Consider the following 23,180-nt stretch of genomic DNA (forward strand, 5'->3'; position numbering starts at 1 on the left):
TGTTAGCATTTCATTGGAGCTGTAGGGAGGTTGAAAGGGGGGCATTTTTCTTTTTTCTTCACCTACATCTCTCTTCCCTCCCACTCTCCTTCTACCCTTTCCTCAATCGTCCTCTTCCCTGCCCTTTTTTTTTTTCTTTCTTTCGTTTTGACACATACTCACTCTCTTCCCTTTGCTCTCCTCCCAACCTGGTTAAGTGCAGAACAAATGCAGTTTCGAGGCTTAGCAAATTTGTCTTTTACATTGGATATGAGGCCTTTTACATTGGATATGAGCTACAGCTTCAGATCGAATGAGTAAGTATGAAGGACGGGTCAAAGGAGGCCTCTTTTTATGGCACAGGCCTATAGGGGAGAACGGGAAGAAGAGAGAGAGAGAGCAACAGAGAGAGAGAGAGAGGAGAGGAAAAAAAGATTAATAAATGTGCCAAGGCCTCATTTTAATTGAACTTGAAGCATATGTTGCAAGTATGTACAATCCGTCCCAGATGTTTACTTCGGCCATGTGCATAGCTCTTCCCAGCGCACCACAAGGCAGCTATTAGCTGGATAACCTTTGCTCCAGAGGGTAAATGGGGTATTACATGGCCAAAAAGCAGAGCACCTGTTTTTCATTGCATAGAGGACCCCTTGCAGGCTTTTTGCCTTGGATCACCACATGTGTTTTGACTTAACAGATTGTTGGGCAGACGTGAAAAGTGTCTTTCTCGTGAGCAAGCACTGATATTAGTCACTTAATCTCAATGAAAGTCCGGCATCTAGACTAATTGATGGGGACGGCTGAGTTGTTAAAGCTGAGCAGGCAGGCACGTGATGGGTGAAAGAATGTTGGACATGAGCTAATTTTTTTTTGCCTTCTTCTTTCCTCCCTCACACAATGTGTGTGTGTGTGTATGTGTTTGCGTGTGTGCTGACCTTCAGCGTGCTGCTTGATTTGTAATATCCTGATGCACGCACACACACAATATGGGAGCAGTATAGAGCCCCAGTTTTTAACCTCTGCCTCCACTAAGATGCATAGCCTATACTCTGCGTGAAAGGTAAAGTGAAGACGTATATTTTATGCTGAATGTAGATAGATAAAATTATACACACTGGACATGTAGGAAGCAGCCATTTTAATGTCACGAGTTATAGAAGCAAATTATCTCTTAAATGTCCTCCATGACAAAGTATTGATGGTTTTCAATGACGTCCTCTCCCAGACAGAGCAAAGCTGTGCGTTTTTTCTTTCTAATCTGTCTTATTATTAAAAAAAAAAGTCTTGTGGCACCTTTATTAACCCTTTTAAAATCTTCAAATACACTTTGAGACATGGCGAGATAGCAAAAACATGCTACTCATTCCTATATTCACAGGCTGCTGGCTGCAGGGGCTTCGCTGTATAATATAGCCTGCGATGGCTCCTCTCACCTGTGGGCTTGCTGTCTTGAGCTGGCATGAGACAATCACCTTTAGGCTGTGCATGGGTGTGAGTGTTTGTATATTTGTGTGAGTGTCTCACGTATATGTGTGCAGCTCAGCTGCCTCCCAGAGGGGGGCTTACTGGGAAAATGGGGAGAGAGAGAGAGAGAGGGAGAGAGAGAGATAGAGTGAATGAGAGAGAGACAGACTGAAGGAGTGAGGAGATTACCCTCACACGGTTGACTGGTCACTGAAGCGCTTGTGCTCCGCTCAGCTAGGCTCCACTAGCCTCAGGAGGACCTGACACAGATAAGATACACACTGCAATCATGTCCTGCTCACGGGCTTACTGCTCTGTGCACACCCTCTCCCTTTCTCCCCCCCATGTCTATCTATCAATATCTTGCTCACACACACACAGATACACCACCAGTACCCACGAAAAAAATCTTTTTTTCCTCTCTCATTTCTCACTAATTTCCTCCAGATAGTAAATGTAGAGCAGACATTATTCCTTAGCTTGAACACGTTGACCTAAAAGATGTGAATTTTTACAGATTTTTTAGGGCACAATTCTTCAAGGCAATGAATTTGGGGGTCAACCCGTAACCTATTGGCTATTTTTCAGTGTTATTTCTGACCTATAGAGACAGCAGCTTAGTGTAGTCATAGCATTTAGAATATCTTTCAGTGATGTATGTATATCTTGCATGACAAAGGCATCAGTTTATAGTTTAAAGGCCTTATGGATGAGTCCGCTGTGCATTTAAGATTGAACATATGCGAGGTACGGCTCATCTCTCCTGCCACAAAGTCGTCTTCCTACACCACAGTATCTCTTTATCCTTCTCATCTGTAGTGCTGAGACAGCCATTTCACCCTCCGCTGCTTTCCCTGTAGGCATGACTCATGCACACACAGTACATGCATGCGCACATGCGATCCTACACACGTTTGTGTTTATCAATGTTCCTCTGCCAGGCATGGAGCTCCTGGCGAATGGCTAGTATCAGCACACACATCCAGGTCCTAAAGGCCTTACAGCTATTTTCAGCCGCTGATGTTAATACACAGAGCTGCTCTGTCGTCACAGTCGTCTTTCTCTCCTCCTCCTCTCTGTCTCAGTTTTTGTCTCTTCTTCTACTCTGTATAAAGTTGAATAAGGTGCACTTTTTGTCTCGGTGTGAATATAGGCAAAAACATTGCAAGTTTTCAGACTTATCTCCCGATAGCATATGGAGCTCTGCAGCGTCTTCCCAAGCCCCGGCACTCCTCTCTCAGTCCCAGTCACGGCACTGCACTGATCGCTCAGATAGTGACATGGCATAATGTAATTGGACTAAAGAGAGCACTGGGAATTATATCAATGCGCTGAGGAAAAAAAAAAAAAAGAGTGTTACTGAAATGTTGTTCTGTGGAGGTTGTTGAGCTTGTGATGCAGTGGGGTTGTTCTCAGGTGTCGGGGGGGTTTCGGTGGCTGAGGAGAATAGGGAAGAGAGAGAGAGAGAGAGACACAAGAGAAGAGAAAAAAGTTTGAATGTCTGTTCTTTTCTTCATGCCGCCTGTGAATGATGAAAAGCGTCACGCTGTAAAAGATGCTTTTGACTTTTCCGCTTCATTTTTCTTCCCATCTCACTGTCTTTCTTTCTTTTTTTTTTTCTTTTTTTCCCCCTGTTGTTCAGCAGAGACGCTGGTAGGAACTGCATTTTAATCATGTTTGGCTAATAGAGGGAGGAATGAAAACAAAAAGGAGGGTGAAAGAGGCATGGAGGGGAATTGTTTCTCTATGCAAAATGCGCTGCATTGTGTGTTTGTTTTTCCTCTTTGTCGCACACACACACATCAGGTGGATCATCTCTCACTATCTATACTCCCCCCAGATACATATCCTTTGCTTTGTCTTTTGCCTTCTCTCTTTGCTCCTTCATCCTCTCTCGCCATCATTCTCTCATCACTTTTATTTTAATTGTGACCTTTGTCATTTAAATGATTTGGAGTGTGGGTCTTTTTAATTTGGACAGTATACTTATATATTACAGTATAATCACCACTATGTTTATAGAGATTATAGAGTTTAAAGACGAGGAATACGAGGCTCAGATGAGTTTTAATTATCAAATGTAGTTGTTTCAAAGTCTGAACAAAGGTGAGTATTAAAACAAGCCGTCTTTGCATTGCGAGGCTAAAGCTGTTTGTTTCACTGCTTATGTTATAACTCTCTGCAGTGCAGTTGGTGAGAAAAATGTATAAGACCCCAGCTGTAAAACCTCCACATTTTTTAATCCTTTCACTTTAATTTCTGTGGGTTGTAAAGAGAACATCTCACTGTAATCTATCCACAAGGACCCTAAACCTGACCCCTGGGAGGACAGCCGTGATAAAAACCATATCCTCGAGGATATGTTGGCTTCCTGGCACTTTGAGTGGATACGAGCGATGGTGGTAAGTGGACATGTGTGTGGCTCTGGCACTGACTCCTGATGCTGTGTGTCGCTGTCTCCCAGTTTCCTATTTAGCTCATCGTCTGTCCAGCGGCCTCTGTCTGCCGTCCTGTCAGGGTTTGTGTACACTACCTGTCCCCTGTCCGCGTCTAGATTAACACCCACGCACTGCACGTTCGGCCCCAACCCAAACCCGCCGCGAGGGCTCTGCCTGTGCCTGCTCTTTAGAGGTGATGGGGAAGTTAAATGAGCTCCAGCATGGAAGGCTGCTCCTGTCTTTTTGTGTGACTTCCCTGTAGCACTGTAGACCTGTTACACTGCAAGGTGACAGCTGTAGATTGAGGTGTGACGGTGTGTTAACTATGTTTTGCTGGTGGGACTTGTGGCTCTGGGGTAATAAAGGGTGACATTGGGAGTCACTCGTGTGTATTTCGTCCTTTTTTTTTGTTTTTGAAATAATCAGCAGCAATAAGGGTATAAAATGTGGTTTAGTGTACTTTTTATTGACAAAATTTAACCTTTTAGATTTAAACTTTTTCTTAAAAGGCAGTAATTAAATTCCTCTAATAAATGATGATTGCTTTCGCACCTTATGACCTTTAAGTCACTGATAAAAAGCACCTAACTAAGCACCTAACAAACTTATTTTGTAATGAGTTTCACTGCCCTAAGTGTGTTTATGTGTGGGTGTGTGTGGGTGTGTGGTGGTGTTTGGTGGGGTGATTTGAATATTCTCGTGAGTGCTTTTTCTTTAAAGTTGCTACAAGAGCTGCAAAACTATCTTATATTGCATGAGCAAATCCCAATGCTCATTATGCCTAATGCAACAGTGTCTACTCCCCACACTGTTATTGTTCTGAATCATATACACACGGGTGGCTGAACCAACTGAACTTTTTTGATTGATGAACTATGCATCAAAGGGTTACGATGAGCGCTCCGTGCACTGTAGGTGAGGAGTTCTGGTGTGCTCTCATCCATCCGAAGTAACGCTCCTCGAGACTCTCACCAAATAGGATGTTGAAGATGGCGCACACTCAGCCCTCTCGGTCTCTCATTGGACAGAATGTGGAGCACGACGCTTGACAGCAGTGTCGTCTGAATTTGAAAGTCAGACATGTGAGAAGGCAGCCGCCACCTTTTCTTTTAACAAGAGTCATAAATCTGTAATGAGCACAGAGAGGATGCATATTTTATTTACTTTTTTGAAGACGTGATCTCTTCACTTCATAGCGGTGCACTCTCGTTCTGTTGTGTTTTTTTTCTCTCTCTCTCTCTCTCTCTTTCAAAACAAAGTTTAACACGGTGGATTTTACTGCAGTTTCTATTGCCTGTGTGTCTCTGAACATGAATATGCAATTAAAGGTATACCAGAGTGAGCAGGGTTCACAGACCTAGGTGATGAATCAGATGTAAATTAACCCCCGGCAAGAATACGATTTGATTTAATTAATAATCTTTTGTGTTGTTGAAAATCTTACAGATGCGACACAGATTCAAAAAACCCTTGACGTGTTGGAAAAATTAATTTCCTTTTTAACCCAAATGCCGGCTTTCTGTCAATATCTAAAGATATTAAAACCTTCAAGTTAAATTGGGTTTTATTTGTTTAATGCTTATTTGTATACGGACAAGTATGTAGCACAAACCGTTGCCACACAGCACAGGATCATAGCCTAAGGTGATTTGCAACAGAGGGACGTGGACAGACAAACGGAGAGACAGGCAGACTGACGGACGGGACGGGACGGGGTGGGGTAGATGGGCGGGAGCGGCTAAAACCAGGCCAACAGAGGACAAGAGTAATGTTGTCCCATTCATCACGCTCTGCCAGGCTGGATCCTGGGAAGGACAGGGGAAGGAGAGCGCAGGAGCAGGGGAGCAGAGGTGAGGCAGGGTGGGTGGGGGTCGGGTGGCGTGCAGCAGGAGGCGAGGAAGGGGTGATCAAGTGATCGAGAGCAGAAGTTGCGGGGTGGTAGTCATTTATGCGCGCACGCGTGTATGTGTGTGTGTGTCTCTGACCTTGAGCCTGATAGAGTGGCTGGTGTGGTGGAGGTGATGAGAGGCCCCAGAGGGAGGTGGGTAAAGATGATCAGTGGCAAACAACCTCCTGCCAACCAGACACATTAGAGACACACACTCATAACACCAAAAAAAAACCTTTCTCTTTAGGATAGGAAGCAGAGGTCAAACTGAAAATAAGTCACCACCATCACCAACTTTTAGTCCCTCTTTCTTTCTTTCTCTCCCTCCATCTCTCTCTTTTACATATGTGTATATTTATCCTCGCTGTGGGACTTGACTGGGTGAAGAGACTAATTAGTACTAGAGAGCATTATGTGTTCCTGGTCCACCTTCAGCTGGCAGTCTTAACAGGAATTTGACTTTGTGGAGGCAATGCTTAGCACGCACAGATATTCTCAAACATGTGTACATCACATAAACATATACATATACACACTCACATTAATGCATTGCGCCTATGGGAGTGGGGTGCCTCCTTTCACTTCTTGGCCTTTCTGTGCGTGAGCCGCTTGATCAGGGTCAGGAGGACGTGCGGTGCATCCCAACACTGTACTAACACAGATATTTATGTGTTTTCATAAAAAGAGAGGGAGGGCACAATGTGTATTCCCCACATCCGCCAGTGGATTAGTTGTTCAGATAAATTATTTATTAAAATGGCAAAAAAAACAAAAAAACGGAACATCTGCCTCTTTCATGTGGCGCTGGCTAGATGCCAGTTTCCTTGGTGGTATCTGAGGCCATTCCCATGGTCTTTGTCTTGTCTTATTGTCATTTTCTGACAGAGGTAGATGTTCTTCTAGGCCACAGCAGAGTCCCTCAGGGGATTAAAAAAAGTTTTTTTTTAATCCCCTGAGGTCCTCTCTTAACTCCCATTTGGTAAAAATCTGTGACTCTGCCCTCCCATGTGGTGTTGGTAATACTTGGAATAGACACCAGTGTGTGTTAGAGCTGAACTATTTAAACGGCCAACATAAAAAGTGCTCCATGCTGCATTCGATCTGTGGCCAAAAATGCATATTATTAAGGTTTTTATTATGCCGCCTGAAAATTACCAGTGAACAAGTGGAAAGACAATAAATAGCAAAAAGGATTCAGATTTAAATTTATCTTGTACTGTCATAAAAATACGTAACACATATTTGACTCACCAACATACTGCAGTGGAAATGATCAGTTTTCTGTTACGTTTGAAGATAAATGAACTAACAGGTACTTTTTATTTGTGGCGACTTTCATTGTTCTTGCTTAATTTTAGAGGCAGGCCATCGGAGTATTTATTCACCCAACAAAACACTCACTAGATTGAACTGTATGCCACCAGGGAATGTAAATGAGCCAGTGATAGCCTCGTCTCCTTTTATTCGAAGCACATTTTGCTCTCTGAAACGCTAAATTATTTTTGTATCTCTTTAATTGGTAAAGTTAAAAAAAAAAATCTGCATAACCAAACATAAATTGTTTTCTTTTTTTTCCCCCATGTTTAATTTCTCAGAGAGCGATGACACCGCATCTAGTTTTAAATATACACTAGACGCTAATCATGTTCTCTGTTTATTATTGTGTGTCATCCTTAGCTCCTTCACACGGTTTGGAAATTAAATTTCTGTCACCCCTATAGCATTCTTCAACTTTTCAATGTTTTTTTTTTTTTTTTCCCCCATTTTTCCTGGGGTGGAAAAGGGAGGGTTGCCGACACTCTCTCTGCAGTTACAAAATCAACAAGAACGCTTTCAGATGCCCTCTGGGAGCCGCATATTAGCATCCTGTCACGTTTTATATGACATTTCAATTTTTACTGTGCTGCCAGAGCGGGAGAGGCAAAAAAAAAAAAATAGAAAAACAAAGAAAAACAGGTGCAATTTTAGCACAGCGGCAATGAGCAGCAGCCACTTGTGGTTCAGACTCATTTCGTGGTGTGATGGGATATGTATACTGCTACATTATAACCGTTAGGTTTATCATTTTTATGGCGTAACCCAGCAGGGAGAACTCCGTGATCTGAGGTTAAACTAGTCTCCAAAGACTCTCTCTTTTCCACCCAGTAGATATAGGACAGATATTTGAGTCCATCGTAATAGGCTAAGTCCTCAGTGACCTCACTCTTGTTTAGCTCTAGGCCTTGGGTCAGTGAAGAACAAACTGTCTTTGCAAAGTTTACAACTGCTCATTTTGCACTTTTGCATATAGATGTACTTTGCCAATACGGTATCTATCTGAAAGAGAAATGGAGCACTCGAGTGCACAGAGGCATGTTTCCTTTGTTTAATATTTCATCAAGCGTTTCAAGAAGTTTAACACATTTGTTTACCACAATTTACCAGCAAGTGCACTGTGGTTAGCCTGACTTGGCTGTTTCTTTGCATGTGTGTGTGTGTGTGTGTTTGTGTGAGTGTGTGTCCCTGGGCTCTCTCTGGTATCACTGAGGGTTATTTTTCCTTCGCGCATGCAAACAACTCACAAGGTTTTAACGAGACTTCCCGCTGCTAAACTGATGGCTGCTTGGCTGAGATTTCATATCGCTGAGCCGCTGCACACATCCAAACAATGATGCAAACTTTGGACATAGCCACAAAAGATGCATTTATTGTCTTTAAATGGCACATGTGCAATTAAAACATGCACAACTCACGCCCAGCTAAGGACACCAATTCGCTAAATATTTCTGCTGCCAACCAGATGAAAGTTAATTGATGTCAAGAGTTTCTTGTGCACATAGGAGCGTTTCATTCACGGGACAGACACACGGTTCGGAACTAGTTTTCATTTCATACACCGTAGCACGCCACTCTGCCTAACCCTGAGCCACTGTTTGCGTGGGTGGCCCTGACCCTTTACTGTAAATTAGCAGTAGTTTAAAAGAAAGAAAGAATTAGAGAGATGCAGCTCTGTATATTATATAGACCCTCTGCTGTATGCATTCCAGTGACGCCTGTTAATTATATTTTGCATTAGAAAAGTGCACCTGCTGCACACTACTCATCATATGCATAACCTTGCACACTGTTTTTATGTAAAGTCACTGCTCCCAATTTATTTACAGTCATTCTGCATCCCTCCTGTGAATATGCAGGCGAACATGAAATGCTCTCATGATAGAAATGCACACAAAAATTAAAATCCTTTATTTGAGTGCATTGACAGTTTGTTGTAACAGCTAGATATTGCAGATGAACCTACGTTTACGCCTACAGTTTATTAAAAGTCCTGATTTCTAAACACATTAGGCAGGCCTATTACAGTATCTGCCTGAGTGATTCAAGCCGTGCTGCATCATCCATCAGAACGCTGCTGTCGTAGGTGCGGAGATTCTTAGCATACTTTGAGCATTAACGTGACTTACAGCTGTAGCCAAGACAAAGCAAGAGGGCGCACATATTTGCATTTTATTACCTTTGCCTTGAGGTCTCTAAACAAACCCACTTAGTTTCCCTGACCGACACAGAGCGAGAAACAGATGGAAGTGCAAGGCCCTGGGTTCCCGGTAAAGACTAGAACAGGTCAAGACTGGAAAACCGTGTTCTTATTAAAATTACATAGCGGTTGAAACACATTCCTTGCGAGGCTTAGATAAAGAACGATAAAACTGAGTCCTTTATTTATCTTACTATTGTAGTGGGGGATCCACTCATTGGTATATGTAAAAGCTTTCCTCTCAGCATCAGCTCTTAATCGGCCGTGACATTGCAGTCTAAAAAATAACTTGTTCAGTGGAGAGAGAAGCCGCTTTTAAAAGTCGAGGACCTTCATCATCTAATCTGAGCTTGGATATAGTATTGTTTGTAGAGTCACACAGCAAGACCAGGTGTACAGATCAACCTTATCTAATAGCTGTAGGGTGTGTGTGTTTGTGTGCATATTAGGTTCCATTATAAGAACAGGTTGCCTGACTCCATATGTGCGCAGTGTGCAGGGAAGCTGGGAAAACAAGGTTCTCCGTGGCCCTCTGTGTTATTGCTACCTCCCGCCTCCTCAAGTCGCGTTTGAAGACAGGAAATAGGAGTCAGACCGCAGTCCGAAGGGCATGTGGCAATGGTTTATACTCATATGACCTCTGACCTGTTCTCTACACCCCCGCCCGCTCTCTCACACCACTCCCGTGGCCCTCAAAAAAAATCTCCCCTGAGTCCGGGGCTCGAAAATAAAAACGTCCTGACCCGGCCCAGCCTGGCCCGGCTCGGCCTAACCAAGCCCAGTCCGCCAGACACGGCGTTCTGAGATTTGTTTGAGCGAGCAATGAAAAACAGATGGACTCAGAGGAAAGGACTGAGAAGAGGAGGAGAGCGGGCGGAGGAAAGAAAGGGAGTCTTGTAAAATATTTGCGAAGAAAAATAACCCAGAGACGCTGTCTAATTATATCTATTTGTCTTGTGCGGTTTTGCTGGGGAGGCCATGTGGTCTCCCTGGCTGCTCCATGGTTCATTTTTCACATTATCTGATCCTGGATGGAGAGCAAAAAGAAGAGGGTGGGTTTGGGGGCAGTTTGGGTCTCAGTGGGAGGGTTGTGGTGAGGTGGATGAGGGGGGGAGGGCTGGCCTGATAGAGCAAAATGTGGTGAAGGCCTCAGAGGTCCTGAAGGTTCCTTGTCTTTTACCGCTTGAGTGTCTTCTTTTGGGCATAATGATTAGAATTACTCAGAGCTTTACATCTCTTAATTTAACAACATCCATCTTCATCTGCAACACCATTTCTGTAACACATGTAGAGTTATGTCTTAAACTTTTGGGTTTTGTCTTATCAGAGCTCTTTTCCATTTAATTTACAAGGCATCCTTAATACAGTTTTTCTTCCACAGGTGTTTATGGTTTTGGTGTGGTACAGTAAAACATGACAGTGTGTTCAGATTCTTCCTGACCTCTGACATCACTGGATACTTGTGTAACTTCTTCCTGGTTAGCTCTTCTCTCCCCCCTTTCGTCCCCCAAGCATGCCCACCAGTCACATCTAGCCACAACCAGTCTGCGTGTTGATGTCGTCACTGAGCCAATGGCTTTCGATCAATCCCCGTCACCTCATTCTGTCCAGATCTGTCCTGTCCCTGCTTGTCAGTCAGCAGGCAGCTCGTTGACTGTTGCATGACTTCTTAAATCCTTCACTTTGTTTCAGTAAAGGGGTGGGGAGGGTTGGAGGGAGGTGTGGTTTCTCCCCCCCTTGATTTTAGCAATATTCTCAAGTTCGCAGCCATCAAAAGTTGAAAAGGAAAGGAGCTCTTCATGGTGGGTGACAGCGTTAATAAGGATGATAATGATGTCACGGCTGGTGACATCATCACAGTGTGCCCGCCAGCAGAACAAAAGAGGGCTCTGCCCGGTCTTCCTCGCTGCCTTGGCAGCAGCGGAGAGAGAGAGAGAGAGAGAGAGAGGGAGAGAGAGAGAGAGAGAGAGAGCGCCCAAAGACTGATGTATCCATTCGGCTTTCAGTTTAATTCTGCCTCTCTATTCACATATTCAAATTTTCCTGTGTGAGCATTTGTAAGGGGGAAAACATTTTGATTTGTTCTGCCAACTTTATATCTCTATTACTGCCTGGAATGAAAGCACGCCGTCACTTCATGCAGGATATCCGGTGATTTGGCTCCCCACTCCAAATCTTTGACGCTATTTAAAATGTATTGTTTTCACAAAGATGCCTATGCCCAGCCTCTGTCTTCCCTCTTCTCTTTCTCTCTCCTCTTGTCTCTCCCCCTCTCTTCCTCCCTCATCCTTGCTTTCTTTCTCCCTCGCCTACATCTCTATCTGTCCTCTTGCAGGACTCAGAGAGAAAGGGCTTCATGAACAAGATTTATGCCATTCAGGACGTGTGCATCAGTGTGCAGAATGCACTGGATGAAGTGGCCTCCTATGGCGAGAGGATAAAGAAGTGAGTCGTAAGCCTGCTCCTCGGCACCCGGCCCGCTGCGCTCTGCTCTGCTCCGCACGTCCTGGTGTTTTTTTTTTGTTTTTTGTTTTTTTATCCCAATGCCAGGCTGGCCCGCTTCCCCTTGCCAGCCTAACTGAGTGTAACTCGGTGCTGCTCTCAGGAAACGCTGCCAGCGTGACACCCCAACCCTGAGAAACAAACACAGCGCCCGTCTGTCTGTCCATCACATCTCACTTAACCCTGCATGGCCTCTTAAACACACATCACTGCATTTGCACACATACACGAAACCATTCATTAACTGTCCTGCATACGTGGGCAAGCCTCATTTTGTTTTCATTAGTAGTTGGAGTTGAAGCTACAGGTTCAGTCTCAGGAAAGAAGCAATCTCAAAATATCAAAGCAAAACATTAGTGACCTGGGAGTCTCTGTTGAACTGAGACTCTTTCACCTTACAGTGCTGGCGTGTAAGACTTTTCCTGAATAGTATTTCTCAGCCGGACTAATTTTTTTTTTTTATCCTCTATCCCTCTTTGCTCTCTTTCCAGCACATTTAACTGGACTGTGCCTTTCCTAAGCTGGCTAGCCATTGTGGCTCTCGGATTGGCCACAATCATCATCTATTTTATCCCTCTCCGATACATTGTGTTGGCCTGGGGTAAGTATAGTATGGGTAATTGTATAGTTGAATATAAATACAGTATCTAAGTGAATCTGTGGCAGTGTAACCTCTGTGTTTTATTCCATGCTGCCTTTCATGTATTGTGTTGGGATAAAGAACACAGGGGTCACGGAGAGTACAGTAACCATAAAGGCTTTAACAATTATGACTTGCAGTAAGGACTGATGTTCACCTCTCTTTCCCAACTTTTTCCTACCTGCCCCCACTGTCTATGTTTCTCTACAGGGGTGAATAAATTCACCAAGAAGCTGCGAGACCCTTACACCATTGATAACAACGAGCTGCTAGACTTTCTATCCAGAGTGCCCTCAGATGTACAAGTGGTGGGTGAACTTTCCATTTTTCATCTCATCTTTTATATCATTCTGACACCCCATCTGTCAGTTCCTGGCTTGGGCAAGGGTTAGGACTCCTTTTATTACCTCCTCTGTCTCTGATTCTCTTTTCTTTCTTTTCCTCCTCTCAGCCTGTGGTTCCTCACTTTCATGTAGAGTGAACTGACTATCCATTGTTTTAGCCATTCAGACGTCTAATCTAATTATTTCAAAGCCGTTTCTGTGTTTTCCTATTAATAGCTTCCCAGTCTAATTCAATTTCCACATACATGGCTGGAGCTGTGTAGTAAGATAACAAGGTTAAGTGAGTTTAGTGCCCAGCATATAACTAGGTTGATTGACTCCATACACATACACTCACACATAATTACAGTTAGCTCTTGTTTCCCAGCTATGCTAGTAATTGGAACAGAGTGTAAACCAACAGTTAACCAGCCCCATGCGGTTTTGCTTCTACATTAACCGTGAGATCAGATTAACTTTGTGGCTGTAGACTTCACATCCTTCCTTAGGTAAAATATAGGGTTTGTGTATGTGTGCGTCTGTGTGTGTATGTTAACGGTAACACGCTGTGCTACCCAGGATAATGTGCAGTTTAAACTGCAATTAAGCGGCAGCTTGTGAAAGTTGTTGTGTTATCCAGCACCAGTTGTGTCCACTGTGGCTGTTAAGCCCTGCTGAGCAGAGATCAATACACACACACACACAGATACACACAGATGCAGGCTGAGGCTGAACGACCGGGGAACTCTGATACGACCAATCCCCTGCCACATCAGCGCTGACACACTTCCTCTTTGATCGCTTGTTGCCCGCGACTTCTTTCATCTTTACAGGGTCATAATCCTTGCTCCCCTACGCACCCCTGCCAACCCCCCGTGCTCTCCCCCTCTCAGTCCTCATGCAGTTTTACAGTTTTGCAGTTTACAGGGGCCTGCTGCAGCAGCAGGCACAGGGCAAGTAGCCATTGACTTAAATGAGCCCAAGCTGTCCCCTCTGGTGAAGTGCAGCCACCTTACACACCTGGAACCTGGAGGAGTGGAGTAGTGAAGGGGCCCCGGCCCGGCAGGTACGAGGCCTTTACAAGGCCCCTAATGAGGGCCTGCTGGCTAGGGAAGGTGGGGGCAGACATGCTGCTCAGGTCTGGTGCCTGTGCTGCTGGAGTTGTGCCTACTGTATAAGTAATACTGTAAGTGCTACTGTAACGCTTACTGCTGCAGCTGTTGAACTGGTAATTGTTGCCAGGTTTCACAGAGAGTTAGGAGGCTCACAGAGCAATGAGGGTGAAGGGCCCTGGGACAGGGGTAAAAATGGATACAGAGGAGAAAGATGAAGATTGAAAAGGAGAGAAGACAGAAAGTACAAATAGAGCGGATAGATAGAACATGGTAGTTTTATTCATACTAATAAGAAATAGTTGGTGACATTTAGATACTGATACCAGTGCTGATCACTTTCTCACTGGATCCAGAGTTTACATTTTCTGAGATGACATCCTGCTTTGCAGTCGCTGCCTAAAAACAGATCAGAACGTTCTGCTCCGTGATGCATCCTGCCGCTGCCTCCGGTGGTGGGTTCACCTCATTGCCTGCCCCCGCCTTACTGGGTCAAAGACGTCTGCAGGGATTGAGCCCTTGAGGCTTTAGGATGATGCAGAGAGGTGCTGGGGTCCAAATGGAGCGTCCCCGCACGGGCACGTGTCTGTGGCACCCACTGGCATTGGTGCAGGGGCCCACTATGCCTGACACCCTGGATGACTAATGAAGTGCTATTTCAGGGCCCCAGTGTGACCTCACACACATTCATAATCACACACACAAGCTCTCCCAGCAGTAGTGCATGTGAGGTGGGTTGGGGGTGTTTCAGTGTACTGTTCCGCATCATTTGAAGGTGCTTCAGTGCAGCCAGAACTGATGAGGTTCTAATGACTTTATATACAAAGGGCAGCCGCACTGGGCCACGGTCCATCATAACACACATATAGCTGTACCACAGCAACCAGAATAGCTTGTGGACTCTCACAGTTTTCAATTTCTTTGTACAATTACACAAAAAAAACTGTGTAACAACACTTATTCATCAGCTGAACGGTTAAGGTGCTTTAGTTTTACATTCAAATGTAACAGCACTGACAAACACCTTTTAAAAACTCAATCCCCAGTTGAGTGTGGAAGCTGTAGTTCCTTTTTACCACCTGAACAGTTTACTTAAATCATTATTTCCCTCTGCGAGCAGCCATGTTAAAGGCTGGCGTGGTGTTCAGTGTGTATGTGTGTGAGAAAGGGTCATTGTCCCCCTCTGGATAACAGTTTCTTGTATCAGGTTTGGATCTTTTACCAGCGCAGGCTATCTTTATGGTCATTATCAGGGAATCTTTCATGTCCTCTTAAACGAGGCCAAACTGAGCACCTTCGTAGTGCTAAGTATTCCCTACCTGGCGTTTGGGAGGTGTCAGTGCACTAGTATATTTTACGACACCATTAGCCATGTGAGCTAGGGAGAGCATAAGCGGGGGCAAGGCAATTAGCATGCCAAGTGGCCCTTTATGATCGGTGTAAAGGAGCCGGATCAAATCCCCAATACAAAAATAAGCGTGGACTCCAATTTAGCGTCTAATGAACAGCGGGGAGTCCGGTTAATATTTTTAGACAACATTTATGTCGGGGATGGAGCCTCGCTGGACATACAGAGGGCAGAGGCAGGATAGTTAAAGGCTGAAACACTGCCAGATGCCATCACTCACTTCTACCAGAGGTCTCTCTCTCCTTCGATTTGCCCTTCCCCACTTTTGTGACAAATTTAAACATTTCACTGCAAGTGGACAATTAGTCACTATTCAGAACGTATCCTACCGCAGCAGGTGATAAGACAAATTCTCCTTTGTGATATTTTTTTTCACTTTGCCGTGCTTTTTTCTTTCAACACAACAATAGACACAAATGCTGAATCCTCCAGTCTGCAGATGTCTGAACTGTGCACAATAGTGGAAGCATTTAATAACCCTTATGCTCCATTAGGTGTCACACGAGATGAAACCCCTCTGCAAAAAAGACCCGAAGTAAAAAAATAATGAAGTATCATTAAAATATAGTCCCCTTGCCTCTTTTTTGAATTCATTCATTTGCTCGCCTATTTGCCTTTCGTCACCCACCCTGGTCTCGCCTTGTCTGTCTGCCCACACCGGCATCATCAAAACACTGTCAAAAGTTCAATGTGAGAAGGGGGAGAGAGACAACGGGACTGGGTGAGAGAGGAGCAGGTCCCGGGATGCTTTGTGGGTAACGCCGTTAAACGAAGCGCGCTGCGCGATACACGGCGCCCCTTCAGCAGAGCGTACTTCAAAGCCTGTTTTGCACTTGTACTGTCAACATTTGGGAGAGGAGAGGAGCGAGGGTGGAGCAGCCTTTGAGCAGCGGCGGGTCTTTACCCACTGCTTCTCCCGTCGATGTTCCCTTTAAGCTCCCCGCTCGCGTACCAAATTGCTTATGTGCTCGCCGCATTACCTCACTTTTTACTTTCACCCAATTCTGGTTTCTTTTATTTCGCTAACGTCCCACTTTCTCCTCGCCTCGTCTTCATTTTCTTCTGTTTTTGACTTTAACTAGCTCCCGTCGTCGGCGTTGGTTTAAAGCCTGTGTGTGTGTGTGTGTGTTATTAGGTGAGGTGAGCCAAGGGTGTAGCATCAGGCAGGCCTGTCACCAGTAAGGTGGAATTGAACCTGTGACGCATGAGCCCCATTTCTCACGGCTGGCAGCTCTTCACAGGGAAAACTCTTGATTGAAATATTGTTTTTTTATTTTTTTCCCCGCACCCTTTCTTTTTTGTTGATCCCCTTCGCTTCTCTTCATGAGAAACAAGAACCGTACTTTCTACTGACAAGCAAACTTTTCTTTGTTTGTATGCACTCGCTAAGAGTTTGGACAGGAATGTCAGCGCGCAGAATTAAATTGCCGCGTTGCTTTTTTTTTTTATTTTTTCCTTCCGCTGCTGTAGGCGTTTGGCCGTGTAATGGGACCACTATCATCCAATGATCCCGCACCGTACCTGTCCCACTTTTGGATGTGTGCTAGCTTGTTTAAAGCTAACGGTAAAAAACGGGAATGAGTATTTTAACAACGGTGGATTTTTTTTCATTCGCAGAAATCTGTCAAATTTAACTGCGGTACATGCAGATGTGCTGTTATTCCTTCACTCATGAGTGACTTAAACCATTCAGCCGTTCACTCACTTGTTCATCCATGGATGCACCGCCATCATTGATTGCTGTCAATGTGGGCACTCTGCCAGGGCTGTCTCCTAACAAAACTACCACCGCGCACACACACACACACACACACACACACACACACACACACACACACACAGATGGGGCCATATAAACCCCTCTCAGTCCCCTGGGTTTTTGTTCCGTTGTCTGCTTTAGTTGGCAGTGCTATAAAAGGATCCACACCCACATGAGAGCAGTATCTGTCATCACCCGAGTATCCACAGATCTCTCCCTGTCTCACCCAGTCTCTTCTTCACTCTCATTGTTTTCTCTCCTGTTTCCTTTGTTTGGTTTGTCCCGTTCTCTGCCCTTGCTCCCTTCTTCTTTTTGTCTATTTCTGTCCCTTCTTTGTCTCTCTTCCCATCATTCTTTCCCCTCTCTTTTTTCTCAAACTGGATTTCTTCGTCGCTGCCTTTCACATCGCCCCCCCTCAGTCGTCTTCCCTCGCTTTATCCAGCAAACAGGTTGTATTTGTACAGCTGTTTGGTAGGATGTTAGTTTGCCTTGCGGACAGTGAGGAGGAACCAGATCTGAATCAGTGCAGTCTGGCTGCCTAGTGAGGCGTAGAGAGCAACACATGCTGGCCTAACCACTCTGTAAGCACCTTAACGGGACATTGGTGACCACCACTGTGAGACGGAGGAAGAGAAATACCCCACTGTATGTGCATGTGTTTGTAAAGAGTGTGAATTTTTATGGGATTTTAATGATGCAAAAGTTTCTGTATTTCTATGAGATGTGGGAGATGAGGGTGGAGGGTGGAGGGTGGGTGCGTATACGTTCTCTTCTGCTGGTATTCATTCGTGTATGCATTGGCGCACACACACACACACACATGCACGTCCCCGCTGCAGCTCACACTTGTGCATTGCAAGCAGAGGACCGGAAGGCTTCATTGAAGCGACAGTGGGAACCAGTAGAAGATGGATGATAAAGGCTCGTTCCCAGCCAGTGCTGAGAGACGCTGCTGTTCCCGTCCACAGCAGACAGACCCACCACGAGACAGAACAGAGAAACCATACTGATGTCAGTTTGTTGTCTGCCTGGAGAATCAGAGAGAGTGTCAGTCAGTCAGACAGAGAGAGTAGCCGATAGTACATCAGCTTAGGAGGGATTCCACAGATGATACTGGCTCTTTGGTGCTGTGACTGTTTTTTTTTTGTTTTTTTTTGGTCCTATTAGTATTCTGATTCAGTGGCTAGTGCTTGTCAGTGTCTTAAATCTGTCTAGGCTAGCAACTGTATGCGTGTGTGCATACATTTGAAAGTGAAAGACTGCCAGTGATGACAGTCTCTGGTTGTTGATGTTCAGCCACTGTGATGCCGTTGCATCTGAGTGTCCATCACTTACAGGTAAAAAAACACTTTCTTTCTAAGATCCACTCACCGCCGTTGCAAAGCTTCGCGTCGAGTGTAAATCAGTCGCCGCTGGGGGAAATAGGTGACAACTCCCTCAGTGGTAGCACTGAATATGGAGTGATGAATTGAAGTAATGCGCCACTAAAATATGTTTGGTGATGCAACAGTGATACAATAATAGTCATAAGATATTTAATGTCTTGGTAAATTATGGGATTAAAGGAATAGCTGTGACATTTTAGGGAAGTTGCTTATTTGCTTTCTTTCCGTGAGAAAGGAGGAGACTGAACTTTCACATATGTCCGTTAGCCATGAGTTTACAGCCGGGTGTCTCGCACAGCTTATCGTAGCATGTAATGGAAACTACGAGAACGTCCAAAGCTCACAAATTAGCACATCGTACCTCGTCTGTACAAAAGTCAAAAGGATGTCATTTCACAAGGGTTGCAGTGACAAGACTGCAGGAGGTCACTGCTCTCATTCCACAAATCATACAGAACATAACATTAAAACATCACCTGGTCCCTCTGAGCTGGGAAGATTTTTTTTTCTACCTTTGTACAGAGCCACACCGGCTATTTCCCTCTTTTTCCAGTTTTAATGCTGAGCTAACTAGCTTCACACGACAGCGGTATCGCTTTTCTCATCCGACTCACAGCAGGAAAGCAAATCGGTGTATTTCCCAAAATGTCAAGCTGCTCTTTTTGGTTCGGGCTACATCGTGTGCAGACATGCGCAATTCAGCGAGCTTTGGTCGGGTCACACTCGCATGAGCCTCTGAGTACGGTAAACTCCTACTTTTAAAATCCGCAGAGCTCTTCGCGGCACGAAAGGCCGTCTCTGTGGAGGCTTGTTTGTCGTCAGGTGTATTAAAACACCATTCACACTTTCATACTGTAGTCCTGTGTGATGCCTTGAGTTGAAGTGTCCATCAAATATCCTGTCTTACATTCGACCACATCAATTTTTTCCTGCAGTCTTTGAGTGTTTTTAAGTTTACAAAAAAGAAAACTAGAAATTCCGGACTGCCCGCCGACATCTGTTGCTGTACCACTTTAAGTAGGTATTAAACACTCCCAAGTCGATGTTGCTTCTCGGCACATAACAGCTGACAGGAAATAGGACCGAAGAGCCTCGTCATGTAGAGGTCGTCTGCTCAGTGTTCAGAAGAAGGACAGATCCACGCAGACTTATCTTAAATAAAACACAGGCCTGATTTTTTTTTTTTTTTTGCAGTGCGACCTCAATCTGAACACCGACTTTTTACTTCACTCTGGCGCGACTTAGACATTCTGAAATTTTAAACGGGATCTGGTTTCAGTGAAGGCTGACTCACACGCACCAAGAAGTAGCAGCCGTCATCCGCGAGAATGGCGAGTGAAAAATCTGTCATTCTCCTAATATTTATTTTTTTGTCTGAGTTGTTCCGTGCTCACAGATTCCCTGGCTTCCACTGCACCTCAGCTTATAAATGATACGTTCAATGCTGACTCGAGGCGAATCCATGTTTCAGCACATGCGGGTCGGTGCGAACCGACTGCATGGGATATCGTCTGCGCTTAAACGACGTGGACGGCCAAACAAAACAAAAGCTACATCTATATCCGAGTAATAAATACAAACGGAGCACGGTGACCTGCATGTACATTGTACATTGTCGCCGTGACTGATGCAAAAAGCTAAATATCTCCGAGGTGCTTGTTTATTAATCTCTACACAACTAAATTATATAACGAACATTTCCATTTTTGTCAGAGAATGCTGCTTTGGCTCAGGAACGGTTAGGGTGCATTTTTTTTTCTTTTCCCCTCAATCTCTTTCTCATCTTTCTGCCCTTTCTCTCTCTCCCCGCCATCTTGCTATGCTGAGATGACTCTGTTGTCTCTCCAAGCTTTCCCATGAGCCCTTGCCCTGTTCTTTGTTTGTTTGTGTGATCCCTTCCCTTAGGCCACTGTTGCACATCTGTGGAAGTATATGTGTGTGTGCGCAAGTACAGTGCGCTTGTGCGAGCGAGCCCGTTTCCAGCTTTGAACAGCGCACATGTATTGTGTTTGTGCGTGCGCACGTGAGCGTCTACATCTGTGTGTGTGTGTCTGTGTGTTGTAATCAGTGTGTAATCCCTTCCCCGAGGCCACTGTTCCACACAGCTGGACTGGAGCCTCTGGAGGGTCTGTGTGCTATTCAAGCATCCTTTGCTCTTTCCACCTGACCGGGTGGTGTGTATGTGTGTGTGTGTGTGTGTGTGTGTGTGTGTGGGTGTGTGTGTGTGTGTGCGCGCATGTTCCTGTGTGTTTTAACAGGTGCAGTACCGAGAGCTGAAACTGGATCCCAATCCCAGTCCAAATAAAAGGAAGAAAAACAACCCCGGGTAGATGACTGTGTCCGCCCACCAACTCCCTCTCTTCTCCACTTTTCTTCTCTCGGTCTATTACTGGACGCCGAGGAGCAGACGGAGACGGCTCCGGACGAACTCAACTATCCTTCCACTTCTTTTTATTATTCTCTTAAACTTTTCTCTTATGTCTTTAAATACTCATCGTGTACGGTACAGTTTCCTGGAGTGTCATTCTTCTATATAACAAGAGCAGCGCAAGGAAGCTCTTGATTTATTATTACGCCCATTATGCTTTTGATTTTAAAGTGGGAAGGATGGATGGATTGAACGACCTTTAGATTTGCCGCGTGAGCTGCTCTCCACATTTCTCCTCTCCGTCACTCCGACAGCTCAGAGGACTCTTGTCTATTTGCTTGCCACAAGTGTCACACAATACGTAGAAATGGGTTTATCCTCACAGTTCCAAATATACGTATTTGGGTGCATCCTCGTTTAAATGAAGTGAAAATTCATGAAAATATGAGCCTTATACTAACACTCTGCATTATCACACTGAAATAGATTTTTTTTTTTTAAGGAGTTAAGAACTGATTTTGGTAATATGTTTATATTTTCTAATTGTTTTTATACTGATGTATATTTTGTGTTCTTCCCCTCTTGGATGTGGTAATGATGTTGTGTTCACTGGCAGTAATTTGGACCGTCTCCACTTAACTCTAGCCAGCCAAGTTGATTAGCAATTACGGTGGTAGCCTCCAGATATGTCCTTCTACACAAACACAAATCTGGACAAACAGGCTGGAAGCTTGTGGTGGTATCTTTATGGGCTTTGATACAATAGCCAAATTAGCTTCCTGTTTTTTTTTCTCCCCAGACAAAAAAAAAGTTCAGTGGTATCAGTTTAAAGAATCGTGAGTCTGCGTCGCTTAAAGTAAGTTGCATTAACGGTAAACAATGATGGGCTTTAAGGAAACTGGTCCTTTACTGTGACTACATGTTCGGATGATGTAGCTGCGGCCTTGTTTAACCCCCTAAAACCGTGTCGAAACCCGGAGTCGGTGAATGAGACGCCTCCTCTCTCTGTCAGGAGGCGCAGCAGACCGGGCCCTGCTGTCGTGGTGTTAATTTAGATGTCACCCAGTTTATGCGGAGCGTCGTCAGGCGCGCAGGCCTTTAGGCGTCCGCAGCCCTAATCTTGTTTGAAAGGCTGGTCTCCTTTCCTCTCATCTCCCGTGGCGGCCACACGTACACTTTTCTGCATGTGCTTTTATGGAGACTCAAAAAAAAAAACCAGAGCCCCTTTTAAGAGATCCCGGGTACTGTACCTTCTTGCTCACAGATGAAATCATAACATTGTATTCGAACGGGATCATCCTCCACCCTCTCAGGCGCACACACACACACACGCGCTTGCAAACATGCTCTCTGTGATGCTGTGCCCCAGGCTGGCCGCCCTCTCCATCTGCCCCACCTCCTGTGCCCACAGCTCAACTTTGATCAGTCCTTCCAGACACAGAGGCTTGTACATCTGAACCGCGTATGTAAGAGCGTTTGCGTACGAGCGTTTATGCAATCAAAGACATGTTGCTTGTCTCTGCGTTGGTGTGTGTTACACTTGTGTCTCCCCTCCAGCTGTAGACTGATGCCTAGATTCAGTCAGTGAGCGGCGCAGCAGAAGTGCCAGCTGGTGTTCGGTGTAGAGTTTGCAGAGATGCTAGATGAGCGGCAAGTCGTCGTGTGACAAGACAAGGCTCCAAGGGGGACTTAGGCCTGAGATGTCAGGAACGGAAGAATCTGTCTGTGTCTGTGTGTGTGTGTGTGTGTGTGTTCCGTGCTATTTCAGATCCCGCTTCCCGTCATGCTTCCCTCCGTTTGCTCTTTCTGCGGTTCCCTCATTCGTCAGTGAGCGGGGTTGCGACCCTGTCTGAAGGGACGGTCTCCTGGGCTTCTCCCTGAGCGTCTCTTGAAAGATCACAGCACAGGCTACATTTGAGGAGGTCTCCTCTCATCCTATTGATCCCTGCCTCCTTCTGCTCCTTCTGCTCCCCTTTTCCCCCCTTTTGTTTGTCCGTCTCGCTGTCTGTCTTTATCACTTTAAACCCCCTCCCCGCCGCAGCCAGAGCTCGCCTCTGCCATTTTGTCATCCGCCTGCCTCGTCTGTCTGTCTCCCTACCATCCCCTCTACCCTAACCCATCCATCTCCGTGCTTAAATATCAACAGGCTTGCATCCGTCACTCCAGAGGGCCGCTGGTTTCGTTTCGTTTAGGGTTTTTGCGAGGAATCCAACTGAAAGACAATAACAGACTGTGTCCCCCAAGAGCTGCGTCTCCAACAGCCTCCTCAACAAACGGACAGCTCTTCCTAATGCCTGAAGGGACTCCTTTGCATAACTGATACGTATGTGTGTACTACTACATGTAGTCGTTTTACAGCAAATCGTGGTGACTGTTGTGTGGTACTGCATCCAAATACTG

General features: G+C 45.2%; 1 protein-coding gene across 1 annotated transcript in view; it reads left to right on the forward strand.

Moving 5' to 3' along the window:
* The window catches only part of mctp1a (multiple C2 domains, transmembrane 1a), a 134,469-nt gene extending 113,152 nt beyond the window's left edge, over positions 1–21,317 (forward strand). The window contains exons 17-20 of the mRNA XM_084552044.1: positions 11,619–11,728; positions 12,277–12,386; positions 12,636–12,733; positions 20,671–21,317. Coding sequence (XP_084408170.1) covers positions 11,619–11,728; positions 12,277–12,386; positions 12,636–12,733; positions 20,671–20,742 — 390 coding nt within the window. The 3' untranslated portion in view covers positions 20,743–21,317. The remainder of the gene's footprint in view (positions 1–11,618; positions 11,729–12,276; positions 12,387–12,635; positions 12,734–20,670) is intronic.
* Positions 21,318–23,180: the final 1,863 nt, after the last annotated feature.

Source organism: Chelon labrosus, assembly GCF_963514085.1.
Source record: "Chelon labrosus genome assembly, chromosome: 9".
Lineage (NCBI taxonomy): Eukaryota > Metazoa > Chordata > Actinopteri > Mugiliformes > Mugilidae > Chelon > Chelon labrosus.